We start from the raw sequence: 14,786 nt of genomic DNA on the forward strand, positions 1-14,786 counted from the left end.
TTTAATATTTTCTTATTCTTGCTTGAAAAAAAATAATTTTATAAATGCAACAATCTAAGTTATTATTTTATTATTATTATCAGCAAATTCCAAACGCAAGAATCTTAGATTCTTTTGAAATTTGTTTTTATACTGGTGCATTTAAATATTTCATATCTTGTACAATCATTTTATTTGTTCATCTAGTGATATTTTTTTTAAATATATATTTCAAATTTTTGTTTTATGTAACTTCATAAATTTAAAACTTATTGTTTTTATGGTGTTCAATTTATATCATGTTTACCAGTAGTCGAGGGCTGCTAACTTCAGACTTTATTTCAAATTACATATAGCTTTTAAAAACTAAAGAAAAGTTATGTTTTACAATTTTTCTTTTTATGATTCTTTATGTTTCTAGAAGATTTTATTCTAAACTCATTATTTATTAGATAATTAAACTCCAAATTTTAAAGATAATTAACTGGAGAACCTTGGCTAAGGGAAGAATGTCTTGGCATAGGCTTGTTGAGAAGGCCAAGGCCCATCCTGGGCTGCCGTGCCAATGAGAAGAAGAAGAAACTCCAAGCATTGTTTCCAATTTTTATATCAACTCTGCTGGCTTGACTTAAATACCTTTGAAGTTAGTTTTATAGTTTATAAAGCTATAACATATCCATCAAATGTTTTTTGTTTTAATCCACAGTATAACTTTAAAAATCTGGACCCCAGACGATTTTTTGTAATTTCCGAGGAGAATTTTTTTTTTTTAAAGAGAGAGAAATACTCTGATATCCTAAAAAATTCACGTGTCCTATCAATGTCATATTATCAAAAATCAGGATTTTAAAAAACCATGAAAATACATAACAATAAGTTGCAAGAAATGTTGATTTTATGTTGAAATAATTCGTGGCATGCAATTATTACTCAATTGTGCAACTACAAATTTTCATATTGCAATAAAATTTGAATATAAATATTGGGATCTTAAAAACATGTGGGTATCCATTGAGAGGGTGCGTAGCCTTTTTAAAAAGGGCTTAATTTTGATTTACACTTTTTAAAAGCCCTTAAAGGTGCTTTTTTCACTTAGAGTTAGTGAAAAGTGCTTAATTTTCTATCTTTTAAAAAGTGTCGATTCTCTTTCTAAATTGCAAAAAATGCATGATTTTTCCCAATTTTCTCTGCAATATTTATCAGAAACTAATTATTTTGTCATGATTATGTAAAGTTTTGGAAAATCTTTTTGAATTTTATTGATCTCATGTTTATAAATTAAGAACTTTAAATGAGAGAAAAAAAATAATTTTTATTACTGCACAGATCCTAATTATGAAATTTTTTTTTTTTTAAAGTGATTGAAAATATTTTTTGAGTGCTTAAAAAGTACTTATTTTAAAAGGTTCTTATTTTTTGTTGAAAAATCTGGCTATGCACCCTGCATAGAATATCTGGGGAAAATGTGGATTTATGATATTGAGTATTTTATTTTCACATCCCTATGGTCAAAGTAAGATGTGTAAATTCCAGAAATTTGAAAACTGCAAACTCCTGAGCAATCTAGATTTTTAAGGTTATACTGTCCTTCAAAAAAATAACTCCATATTTATTGGAAAATATTGACACTAAATGAAAAAACTTAAGTATAGAAATATAAAAAATTTTGACATCTATAAATTATTCTTACATTTATATGGTAGAGTTTAATGTCAATAATGTAAAAAACTGGCGTTTTATTTGTTTGTTTTCTTACAAGTAGGCAAAAAGAAAAATTTTTGTTTTTATCACTTGGTTATTTTCTTACTTTTTGTAAAAATCAAAGGCCCTTTTTTATTGAACCGTAATTATGTAAATGCTCTTACTATATTATATAGCCATAAAAAAAAATAAAAAAAAACTTGTTATTGTTCAGTTTATAGTATTAGTGACAAATGATATTTTGTATGATTTTACAACTTTAAAACTAACTGCATTATACAAATATTTGTTACCTAATTGATGAAAATAAATAATTAAATTAATTTAAAAGCAATTTAAATGTTTTATCTTGTCTCACATTAATTTATCGATTGTCTAATTTGTGTAAAGAAATTGTTCATCGAGAAATTATATTTTTTCAGCCATTTAATTAATTTTTCTATGTTTCTATCTGTTTATTTTGCTATTTGATCCAGATTATAGCCAATTCTTTTAATTAATGTCAAGAATTGAATTAATTCAATTTACTGCTGTAATGTTTAGTGATCAATCTGTTAAAGAAATCCACAGTTCCTATTTAGCATTAATTTTCATTTTCAGCATTAATTTTCATTGTCTTGCATTTTAATTTGTCTTATTTTACATTAAAATTATAGGGAATACTGATTCATATAATTATTAATGCATATCACTGAATTGAAACTTGCCTTTTTGGTATCAAAACATTTAAAATAAAAACCACGTTTCAATTTTAAATGAAAGTGAATTTGTACATAAAATATAGTCTTTTGTATTAATCTAATCTATGCAAGCATAAATTACTGTTTATTTTCTACTTAATTATTCCTTTAACCTATAAAATATAGAAGAAAAAGAGGTCTATGCAGAACTATGATAATCATTCTGCGTATTTTGAATGCTTGATGTGTGTAAATAATTTTTTTTGTCAAAATTCAACTATTTCTGAAAATTTATTTTAAGTTGTAATTAGAAGCTCTATACATCTAGTCTATCTATAACCATGTAAAAATTTCTTTTTCAAAATTATATTATGTGCAACACGGGAACAAAACAAAATACTTCATCAAGTTGATTAGCACTGTCAAATACTATTGAAAGAAACATTTATATGTAATGCAAAATAGGCTTGTTTAAAATTCTTTTTTATATGTTTACTTTTGATGATTTTTTTAAGAATTTTATAAAATTTTCCATCCATATTTGTTTTATTTTATGTTTTGTTTTTGAAAAATTTATTGTTTTGGTATTTTTTTTTTGTTTAGTCTTTCATTTCATATTTTAGACCTGGTTTTGATTTCTTAAAAGTTTTACAATTCCATTTGTATATATTATATTGCTTTATTGAAAAAACATATATATGGTAATGTGCTGTTTATCGTGTCATATATATGTGTGAAGTTGGTTTCCTAGCTACATGTTAATAAATAAACCTTAAAAACCCAACCATGTTGTTTTTCTCTTCAAATAAAAAAAAAATGTAAACACAAATTTCTTATACGTAGGGAACCGATTATCCGGAACGGTCGGGACCATCGCTATTCCGGATAACTGATTTTTCCGGTTTTCTGAATCGCACAAAAAGCCGTTTTTTTATAGTTAAACCCAACTAAAAAAAAAAATTTTGGAAATAATCTGAAAAATAAGAAAAAAAGATGAAGTAATACACTAATGATTATTTCCAAAATAATTTTAAGGTAAACATCTTTAAAAAAAGAAAGAAAAATCGTAAAATCTTATGAGGAAAAAAAAACAAACATTTTTTTTAAAAAATGGCGAGAAAATTTATTGAATTTCGTTCCGGTTTTTGGTTTTCCGGTTTTCTGATTTCCGGATAACGGGTTCTGTACTGTAATAAGAATAAAAAAAAAAGTGAGTTCAGGCAAACCTATATGTTCAATATATGGTATCCGCGCACCTGGAAAGTCATGAATTTCAGTATTGAACAAAATTTGTCATGATTTTTACTATTTTTTAAAAAAATCATGGAAAGTCATGGATTTATGTCGCCAAAAAATCTAATTTTTAAAATGGAATTCCCCCCCCCCCCTCAATTTCATCCTGTTCCAAATTCCTAACAAAATCACGACCTACAGTCATATTTCATTAGAAATATAAAATGTCTTTATCGCGTTCTTTCAAAAAGTGAAAGAAAAAACATCATTTCTAGAAATTATCTTTTAAACTTCTGTGATTTAAGACATTTTTATTATTTATTTATCAATTTAAATTTCAAGCCAATCATTGGAAATTTCTTTTTTAATTTCGAAATTAGAACAGACAAATAGGGAGTATTTCTTTCCTTTCTGATGAACAAAAAAAGTATCTTTAGAATATAATTCTGCAGAAAAAAGAAATTTGCTTTTGTATTTTTTTCCAGCTATTTTATTGCTTCAACTCTTTCTTTACCCTGTTCTTTAAATTTAAAACCTATAAATTTGAAGATGCAGAGTATAACAATTTTTGGTTATAATTATCATTTCAATGAATGTTATAATGCTTTTTTAAATTTATTGTTGCGTTTTTGTCGGAGAAAATAGTAACTTCTTTAAGTCATGAAAAATTCTTGGAGTTAGTCGTGGAAAAGTCATGAATTTGAAAATCTAAAATGTAGCAGATACCCTGTCAATATCTCTGGAATATCACGCCAATTTGGCATCCTTTGTCTTAGCACCCTCACCACCGTTTTTTGTAACCCCAAAACAGTTAAAAATTGGTTGTTGATCATAAAACCTTAGCGTGCTCGTAGCACCAATGAAAATAAAATTGAAATACACTCCATTAGTTTTTTATTCACTTGTTATCAAATGAACCAGTATATAAATCAAATCAATTTGTATCAAACACTATAGACATGAAGTTTCAATTGCTCAAAAAAGAAAATATCCAAGTGCAATCAAATTATTGGAGAACTTCTCCATTGTGTAATCCTAAGTTATGAATATATCTTCTCATAATTTGTTTCAGGGTGCGTAGCGTTTGTAAAAAGTACTTAAAGGTGCTTTTTTGGGGATTTCGTTTTTAAAAGCTTTTAAAGGTGCTTTTTTCAGCTGGCGTTTTTAAAAAGTGCTTTTTTTTCGAATTTTTTTTTCTTCTGCTTTCAGTGATATCTGGTGGATCCCATGCATTTCACTAAAAATGGGGAGTTTGCTACGTAATCATTCACGCGGACTTCATGTCGTACCCACGTTATGACTTGCGCATGCGCGCACACTTGAAACCGAAACCCGAGTGCTCCAATTCGGATAGAGAATATCAGATCCTTATGAAATGTTTTTCTTTTTAATTTATTTTAATTTTGTTCTTGTTTATTTTATTTTACTTCTAACACTTTTTTTGACGTAGGGGGTAAGGGTACTTTTGTTCTGAGTTCAGGGTCAAGTTGAATTCACTCGGTGATGTGGGAAAGTACTGATTGTTTCGATTTACGCCCGTTTCTTTTTGGGTTTTTTTTAACGCTAAAACTGTTTATAAAAAGTTTTTGTTTTTCAATAATATCATTGATAGAATATGAATTTTTTGAGTGCTTAAAAATTTTTGTAAAGTGCTTGAAAAGTTTTTAAAAAGTGCTTATTTTTGATTCAAAGATTTGGCTACGCACCCTGTGTTTTCATTTTGATATTTAGAGCATTTCAGTATATTTGAAATTTCAAGGTTTATACTAGGTTTGCTTGAATTTTCTCTAACTTTTAATTTTTCACTTATGGTGGTGCAAGAGAAATTATGATAAAAGTTTCTTCCTCAATGGCACGACAGCCCCGGGTGGGACCTGGCCTTCTCAATCAACTTCCTCCAGGCCTGCCTCTGCCTAGCAGTAGTGATAAAAGTTTCTACTATGGTATATTTAAACGATATATTTGTAATGAGAAACAGTTCACTTTCTTGAACTGTAAGAGTTTTATAAAAATATAATAATTATATAAGACCCAAAAAGAGATTAAAAAAGCATGGAATTTAGTATGTATTTTAAGTATTTAGACAGATTTTAAACTAGCCAAAGTATACTAAAATTCGTTTAAACAATTCATTGTTAATTATAAATTAATAACTATGCAGTTTCAAAATCATATTTTTAAAAAATATAAAGTAACAAAGTGGTATGTATTTAAAAAAAAACTTACATGAAAATAAATACAAATTATTTGATTTTCAGAGAATTAGCGATTAAAAGTTTTTCCCTTGGTCTAGTGTCTAAAGTTACTCTTAATTAAAAAGCACTATGCTGCATAACATAAAGAATTATTGCATTCATTGTAGAGTTATAGTAAAGCAATATGGAAAAAATTAGTATTCTAGAGCACTGGTGTATTTTTTCCAGCTATGAAGCTCTCAATGATAAACTTTCTTTTGGTGGAATTCTGCCTTTATAAATAGAATTCATTAACATGTGAATATATTAACCAAAAAGACTACAAATGACATATTTTAAATATGTTTTATGTGAAGGAAATTTTTTTCATTCATTATTCTTGAAATTGAGATTTATGTCAGACAGTTAAATTTGCATTCTGGAGTGGCATCTAGTTCAGTTCTGAATTTGTTTCCTGGTATAAACTGAATATGATTGAAATGAGCTAAACTGAAAAATAAGAATTGTAGCAAATGTTCAGAATAGTTATTTAAAAAAAAAAAGACAATTATTTTATTGTTGAATTTGGTTATTTTGTTTTGCAAACTTCTATGGGAAATAATGTAATTCTTCATAAAAATTTTTCGTTTTATAAAAATGCATATTTTTTTATAATTTAGGAGAAAAAATTTTATTTTTAAGTTCTGTTCTTTTTTTTCCATTTGTATTTATTAAATTTTATAAAAATAATCAAAACTTTAAATAATGGAGTTACTAGAAAAAAATGCAAATTTTCAAAACTGTGATCCCCCCCAAGCTCTTGGGCGCATTCACACACCCCCCCCCCNCCCAAAAATAATTGCTAACTTCCCCCTTCCATGTTAGCTTGTTCGAAATAGTGCTACTTTGCTTGCATTCTACTTATAATGACAATGCTTTTTTTATTTATGTACTTAAAAAAAAATTCTCTCGTCTAAATCCCCCCCCCAAAACTATTCGTTTTATTTAGTGTAAAAATTCCCCCCAAGCTTTAAGTGGGCGCATCGTGCGNCACCTCCCCCCCCCCCTGATCCTTCCACAAAACCCTAAGGTTCCAAGAAACACCTTTTGGGAACTGCTGTTCTTAGATGTTAGGTTCAAATCCAAATGTCTACAACAATTCTGTTTTATTTCTTCTTTTTCCCCCCTTCTCACAAGCATCAGTTTTCCAGTTTAATTTGGGAAGATAGAACATGCAGTAAAGGTGTATAATTAATCCTATAATTTTGCTAGTTAAATAATTGAAGGTAATTTTTTATATTTCTGTTTGCAAATGAAATTGAGAATTTGTATTTAGAAATAAAACAATCATTCAACAAAAGTGGGTACAAAAAGGTTAGTTTGTTAAAATTATTTGTGTTAAACTAGTTTTTTTTCTTCAGAAATCTTCCTATTCGCATAAAAACCTTACAGGTGTGTTAGATGCCGTAAAAGATAAAATATTAATACTGACAGGAAAGTCTGTTTTCTTTTATGTTTGTAAAAATAACACACTCAAACAACTGAATTCAGAAAGAAAGAAAAAAGAATGAAAATTATCATTTGTGATTTTAATTAAAAAAACAGCTTTAGCTTTTATTTTATTATAATTTAAGCTGTTATTCTTTATCTATATGAATATAAAACTTTCTAAGGTCTTTATAACTTGAATGAAATATTTCTATAAATTATGCAAATTGGTTTTTCAAAAAACCAGAAATTAAAAACAAAAAGCTTACATTAAAATACAAATTATTTTACAGAAACATGTATATTTTCATTCAGATTGAAAACTGAGGCAAAAATTTACTTCAGGTTGAACTGCTGATTTATGATCTGAGAAATGAATTGTAACTTCAATGATAATAAATTGCTACGAGTTGTCCTTATACAGTAAAAATAAAAAAAAAATCATATTTAAAAATTTTTCTCATATAGAAAATGTCAGGAACGTTTTTAATTTTTTTTTCTAAGTTACTCGAAATTAACTTACTTACTGGAATTAACTTATACTTACGATGCAAATAAATACATTTTAGATAATAAATTAACCAGATAATTTTTTAAAGAAATATATAAACTCAGTATTGCTGCAAGTTGATCCAGTAGCGGAAATCCAAAACAACTGATTATTGTAAGAAGTTAGAATTTTTTTCTTACTACAGTATTAGTTAGTAGAAAGATTTAAAGAGGGAAAAAATTTTAAAATTGTTTAGTTCATGACACAGGGCTCATAGTTTTATTGATATTTCTGATGAAAAATATTTCGTCCTTATTTTTAGTTTTTTTTTCTTCCCCTGATTGTTGCGTCTTTGAGATATCCAATTTTCAAAGAATACAGTTTTTCAAACAATCGATTTGAAGAATCAAGATATTTGGAATTTTGATCCTGCATCTTTTTATTTCAATGAATAACGTGAATTCGATAGTTCAAACTTTGAGACCGCTCCCTAATTACAAACATGGTGTAGGCATTATCATGCTGAAATGTACTTCCTAACATTTAAAAACAAAATTATCTTATTTAATTACTTTTTCAATAAATAAAAATCAATATAATCTGTAATCTTTTTATACAACCTTGAATTGAGTGCAGAAAATAAAATCTATTTTTAAAGATTACCTCTACAGCTGCCTAACACATTAGAATAGAATTAGAAAATTATTAAATGGTTGCTGATGTTTTGATTTCATTAGAATTCTTCATCATTTCTCACGCGATCTTTTCCACCAATACATTTGAATGAGTAAGACTAAGAAAAAGAGCCTAGGCAGTAAATTTAATCACTAACCAATACATGGATTCTTAAACCTTCCTTGGCAAAAACTGTATACTAACGTACACAGGGTGCGCAGCCAAATCTTTCAACAAAAAATAAGCACCTAAAAAATATTCTTAAGCACTATATACTTTCACAAAATGCATAATAATTTTCAAAGACTTTACATGATCATGATAACATAACTAGATTTTGACAAAGAACTCATATATATTAGCCATTAAAAAATGATCAAGAGATTTTTCGGTTCGATTTCTGAGGGTGGAAAATGAAGCTTAAAATTGAGAATATCTTGCAAAAAGCAGTAGGGTTGCACACAAGAGTGCAATAATCTCACCAAACCCAGCTCACTATACGCACTCACAAGTATTTCATCAAACCTGTAAAATAATTGGTGTTTTCATACGCTACGGACGCACGGGAGGCCGAAATTGATTGTGGTTGAATGAATTGTGAAAACGATGAAAGCACGCTTTTGCATAATACATGGCGAAAATAGTCATGGTAAAAAAAAAAATCTCCTTTACGAAAATGGAAAAGTATGCACTTTTGAAAAACACCCAAAGAAAAAAGCAACTTTAAGGGCTTTTTAAAAACAAAAATAAGCACCTTTTAAAAACGCTACACACCATGGTAAGGCTAAGAAAAGGAGCCTCAGCATTAAATTGAATAAAGTAATAGCCAATACATGGATTCCTAAACTTTCCTAACTTACACAAGACACTCGCTTTTTGATTTCTTGGTGGACGTAGTTATCCTGTGGGGTTCAGCCCTGCAGCCGCATTTTATGGGCCATTTTTTAAATTTATAATTTGATAATGTACATTTATATTAAAAATTAAGATTAATCTTTAAATAGGAGCTCCATAATTAAAAAAAATCAGTTTTGTTATTCATATTTGATTCTTCATTTGAACACTTCATGATGTTTATTCTATAATTGCTCGCCCATATCATTCCTCTAGATATCAATAGCCTCTGTGGATGGCGACATGCTTGCCGCTACCTGGCGTGAAATTGACTATCTACTTGATATTCTCCGTGCGACGAAGGGGGCACACGTGGAAGTTCATTGACAAGGGTCATGAAACTTTTTGAGTCTATCTAACCATCTATGTTATTAATTTTATTTTATCTTTATTATTTTATGAGTTATTAAGCATCAAAATGGGTCCGGGACTTTATAAACACCCTGTATATCTTACATCAAAATTATTTGATTAAGGAAGTCTTGAATTTAATTAAAATTTTTTTTTAAATCAAATATTGCTAATAAGAAATATTAATTAATGCATGGTTAGTTTTATAATGAGACAATACAATAAAAATTTTCAATATATTGATCTTAAACTATTACGAGTTGTTTAGTGTCCTATTAATGAAGCTAAATGTTAAAACAGCCTGTTCTAAACTAAGTAATACTGAAATTAAAAATAGTTTATTATTCTTATATGAAAAAAATTTGCCTATATTATACTCAAATAGAGCAAATTATACTTTTTTTTCATTATTTACTTTGATTTTTTCAAAAAAATAAATAAGTTGATCAGCATTTAGATTACTAATCCCACATTAATTGCTTTGTAACTTTCAATCACACTATACACTTCTGATGTAATTTGATTTAAATTCTGTTTATTTATTTATTTGATAATAACTGCTAGGTAGAAAATTCAATGATCTCAGAAAATTCTTTTATTATAGAAGGAGAAAAGTGAAGAAAACAGACGTATAAATTTAAAAACTGTGTTTTATAACAAATACAATTAAGTGTAAAAAGAAAAATTTCTTAGAAAACTTTATTCGACATTCTCCTTAGAAATAAAAAATACATTTCTTTGAAATAATTCAATTCAGTCCAGCTGAAGCATTAGTAATAGCCTTTGCATAGAAGTAAAAATGTGTTTAAGACTATAGCCCTATTTAGATTTTACACTCAACAATATTAGCGTTTTAGTGAGAGAATTAATAGATAAGAATAAAAATTTCAATAAGTATTATAGCTCTTAAGTTATAAATTATCACATAATTGAATAGCATTTCCTAACAAATTAAATAATCAGCTCCATATTTGGTATTTTTCTTTTCCTAAAAAGTCCCAATTAGGTGAAGGCGTGCCAATAACAAGCCAATTAAAGTCATCGATGGAGTCCCAGTTGTTAATATCTTTGTCAAAACCAGCATTGATGAAATCTTCCTCTTGCCCATCATAAGACCAGTTATAGGGAGCAAAGTATAAGCTTTTGCTATCTTCTATTATAGTTCTACTGGTGATATGCAAATAAAAGTCACAGTCGGTACACGAATGAATCCTCATTTGCTGGCAAGCCAAAACAAAAGTACAACGGCTACAGTTCTCGATAAAGACAGAGGTGGAAACAGGACCGGCAAAGATGTGGCAGTCTGTAAGACCACTTATGAAAATAGTACTAGGTGCACCATAAAGATAAACTCTGCAATTTTGCAGATGATGAAGGCCCACATCTTGCTTTTCAATTTCTTCTCTGTATTTGACTAAGTTTTCGCCAGAAATATCTTTAAAGCCACACTTGCAAAGCTTCAAATCGAGGATGGAATCACTAGCATTGTTGGAGGTTGACCTTTCCACCAGAGGAGGAGACTTCACTCCATTCTGAATCTTTTTCTTATTCTTGAAAGCAAACTTCTTTTTTGGTATCAGATCATTCTGAGCAGATTGAAGGTCATCCTGCAGAATTTTCAAAGCTTCCTGCCCCTTCTTGATGTCGTACGTCGGCAAAAACAGAGTGGAATCTGACAAGAACTTTTGTAGTTCTTGAATACTTTTCACTACCTTATCAAAATAAGAAATCAAATTGCTTTTATCAACATTGGTAGCATTCATCAGCATTGTCTCAATCAACTGCTTTTGATAGTTAAACGTGACGTTGAAATAATCGGTCTGTTCGTAAACAGAGGTTCGATTGTCTTTTTCACATTTTTTCCTTTCCATTTCTGCAACCCTAGCCTCGGATCTTTGAACCAATTTGTCGACCACTTCTTTCTTCTCTGCAGCGCAATCCTGCACTATAACCTCAAAACTTTTTTGATCCTTCATTGCTGCTGGAATATTATTGAACATCTTATGAAACAAATTTTCTTAGAATTTGTACATTTTCACAGCATTTGAAAACCTATTGAAGAAAAAAATAATCTATTATAGAAACCATAGCAAACTATTGCAAGAACATGAATACCGTAGCAATAAAATAACTTCATGAATCTTGGCTCAATAAGGGTTCAAAGGGTCGTTAATTTTCCAAAATTGGTCCTATTTAGAATCGTCCGTTTCACCTGATACTTTACAACCAATATAGAATTGTCAGATTCACCCAAAATCCCTGTGGCAGAACTGCGATGACATTGTTTCAGAATGTTAGAGTTTTTGCAGAAAGGTTCTTCATTTGGGAAGGGGAAAATTTTGGTTTTCCTTTCTGCATAATTTTTTGAAAAATGTTTTTTTCTTCTTCAGCAGAAATTTTTTTCCAAATCTATCTTTCTTGGGCATTAGAGAGGAAGGAAAGAAATAATCGTGATTTTATTATTCTCATTTGAGATTTTAAAAAATGACTGGCTTTCTCAAGAATTTCAAATTAATAATATAAAATAAAAAATTCAGAAATCGCCAAAGTTTAGTATCTCTTTTTTTAAGAGTTCTATTCACGTGATTTCGTTGTTGATCTTTATTTTGGGAGTTACTGCAAGGATTTTATTTTTATTTTATTTATTATCGTTTAATTTACTTCAGAATTTTAATTTGGGTAATGATTTAAAAAATTTAATAGAGAAAATAATTAGTGAATTTTTTTACCTACAAAATGTGAGAATATCGCCTATAGTGTATTAGAATTAAAAAAAAAAAATTACTTTTACAATATAAAAAAATATTAGTTTGTCTACATTTTTCATTCTAAGCTTTTTTCTGTAAACACAATGTTTCTGTTACTTTAAATTAGTAATTGTTATAATTAAAAGTATCTTAAAACAAAATATATTAGTACGAGAGAAGTTTGGCGCAGAAAGCCTGAAAAAAATTCTGCCACAGGGCCCAATATTTTATATATTTTTTCAGCCAATATAGACTCAATATTAAAAAATCTAGAAATCCCAATATTGGTCCCTCGGTGCATGTTCATATAGGATCCATATTGAGCCAAACTGGAGTCAATATAAAATTGTTGCTACGGTAATCTTATTGAAATCAAAATTATCCACAGGGAAAGATTTAAAAAAGTATTTAAAACTATGAACCAGAATTAAAAACAGATCTACAGCATTTAACATGCAATTATAAAGACATAAATTATTTCACTATGAGAAAAATTTAAATATAGCAACAATATTTATCAAACCATTGAAGTAATATAAAGATAATAGCAATGATGTTTAAAAAAAAAAAAGTTTAATTGGATTTTGTTTTAAGACATCAAAATGTAAAAACTAAACATGCGATTGCAGGAAGAAGAAATTATCTGAAATTTTTTTCCCAACATGCAGTTTTTTTCTTCTTCTTGTAGTACATAAAAAATAAATAAAAGTAAATTATTTATTGTTTTTCTTAATATTACTTTCTACTATTATTATGAATAAATTTCTATTATTCCAAATTAAACTCTTAAAAATAAAAATAGATTTCATATATTATATAGCATAATCCAGCAAGATTACTTTATAACATAACATGTTATGAAAAACATATTGAAAATGGTATTTAATTTAATCATTTTCTAATTATTATATAGTAAATAAGTTATATTTGCTTATATGAGAAAAACAATTTCCAGTCAAAATTTGTAATAAAATAATTAATACAAAACAATTAGGAATAAAAACTTATTAAGAATAAACATTACACAATATTACTAAACATAACTTCGAGCAGAATATATAAAAAAATTAATTAGCAAAGAGATTTTCTAATAAGTTATCACGAAAGAAATAATAGAAAAATGGAAGATTTTATAAACAGTAAAAGCTCCAAGTTACAGAGCCTAATCCAAAGAAGTCTATTTTACTCAACCTAATTAAAAAATTCTATCTAGTTAATTTTCAAGGCTTATCAGAAGCAAAAAGTTAGAAAATAAAATTAAACAGTCAAGTTCAAAATACATTTATTCAAATATTAATAGAAAATGACAAAAGGATTTAATTGTCGAATTGTCTGTTTTCACTTAAAATTGGTTTAGGTTTAACCCCAAAAAAGGAACTAAAAAAAAAAAAGTGAATATCTAAAAAAATTAAGAAGAAATTAAAAAAATTAAAAATTAAAGATCTGTTTTAACTAGAGGATTTGCACTTAGATTGTTATCTAACATTATTGATAGGGACATAAGTATTGATAAAATGCTGAGTGATGAAAACTAAAAATAACAGCAATTGATAAAACTTTACATCATGATATAAACAGGTGTTTAGAGATAATGAAAAAAATTTTGATACAGTATGTACTAAACTACTTATTAGAGAAAAAGAGCTTCATAACATGTTTAGAAGAAAAATCATTGTCAAACTTAAGGTTTTAAAATACAGACAAATAGAAACTTTTTAGATTAAAATACATGATAAAAAAGTAACGAAAAAAAGGAAAAAGCAAGCGGTAACATACTTTTTAAAAATATTTAAAATATAAATACACCAGAAAATATTCATTACATTAGTAGAAAAGTAATTAACTGTTTTCTATTGAATTGAGAGGTAAATTTTGAAAGTCGTTTTTACCATGACAATAAAGAATAAGTATTTATTTAAAAAATTACCAAATTTGAACATGTCAAAAATCATCAGGGTGCAATATTTTGATAGGCGTGGTCATCGCCCCAAATGATAGAAAGAAATTTCCAACGAATTTAAAATGAAAGAATTCTCAAACAAAGTAGTAGCAAATGTTACAATAGACTATAAAAACCATAAAGTAATCAAGAAAAATCATTACTTTTAATTCAAAGAAAAACCATGTAGCACCAAAGTAAACAACAGACCACCATTAGTGACTCATTTCAGTTTGAATCATCCATAATAGACCGCTTTTTTAAGTAAAAATTTTTTCTTTATTATTGAGGAGACAGAAATTGAATAAAACTGATAAACAAACAATCAGGACTAGGAATTAGTCATAAATTTTCTGTATAAATAATTTCTTTCAAATTTCATTAAATTTAACAGCTGGATATTTAAATTAACTGTAACCTAAGTGCTATAAATTA

The 14,786-nt window shown here is 27.7% G+C and overlaps 1 protein-coding gene across 2 annotated transcripts; it reads right to left on the bottom strand.

Annotated features, from left to right (window-relative positions):
- Nucleotides 1–10,340: 10,340 nt before the first annotated feature.
- On the bottom strand, nt 10,341–14,772 carry LOC107455259 (tubulin-specific chaperone C). 2 transcript variants are annotated; one of them, XM_016072766.3, is made up of 2 exons: nt 14,516–14,772; nt 10,341–11,717 (listed from the first exon to the last, which is right to left on the bottom strand). In XM_016072766.3, the coding sequence occupies exon 2, from the start codon at nt 11,663–11,665 to the stop codon at nt 10,625–10,627; it is 1,041 nt and encodes a 346-aa protein (XP_015928252.1). In that variant the 5' UTR covers nt 11,666–11,717; nt 14,516–14,772; the 3' UTR covers nt 10,341–10,624. The 2 variants fall into 2 exon arrangements, with proteins under 2 accessions (XP_015928252.1, XP_015928253.1); XM_016072767.3 differs by having other exon boundaries at nt 14,340–14,586.
- Between the last annotated feature and the right edge of the window lie 14 nt (nt 14,773–14,786).

Source organism: Parasteatoda tepidariorum, chromosome 1, assembly GCF_043381705.1.
Source record: "Parasteatoda tepidariorum isolate YZ-2023 chromosome 1, CAS_Ptep_4.0, whole genome shotgun sequence".
Taxonomy (NCBI): domain Eukaryota; kingdom Metazoa; phylum Arthropoda; class Arachnida; order Araneae; family Theridiidae; genus Parasteatoda; species Parasteatoda tepidariorum.

What these genes read in the sequence shown, in the direction of transcription:
- LOC107455259 (XM_016072766.3), bottom strand. Translation starts at nt 11,665, where the DNA reads ATGTTCAATAATATTCCAGCAGCAATGAAGGATCAAAAAAGTTTTGAG.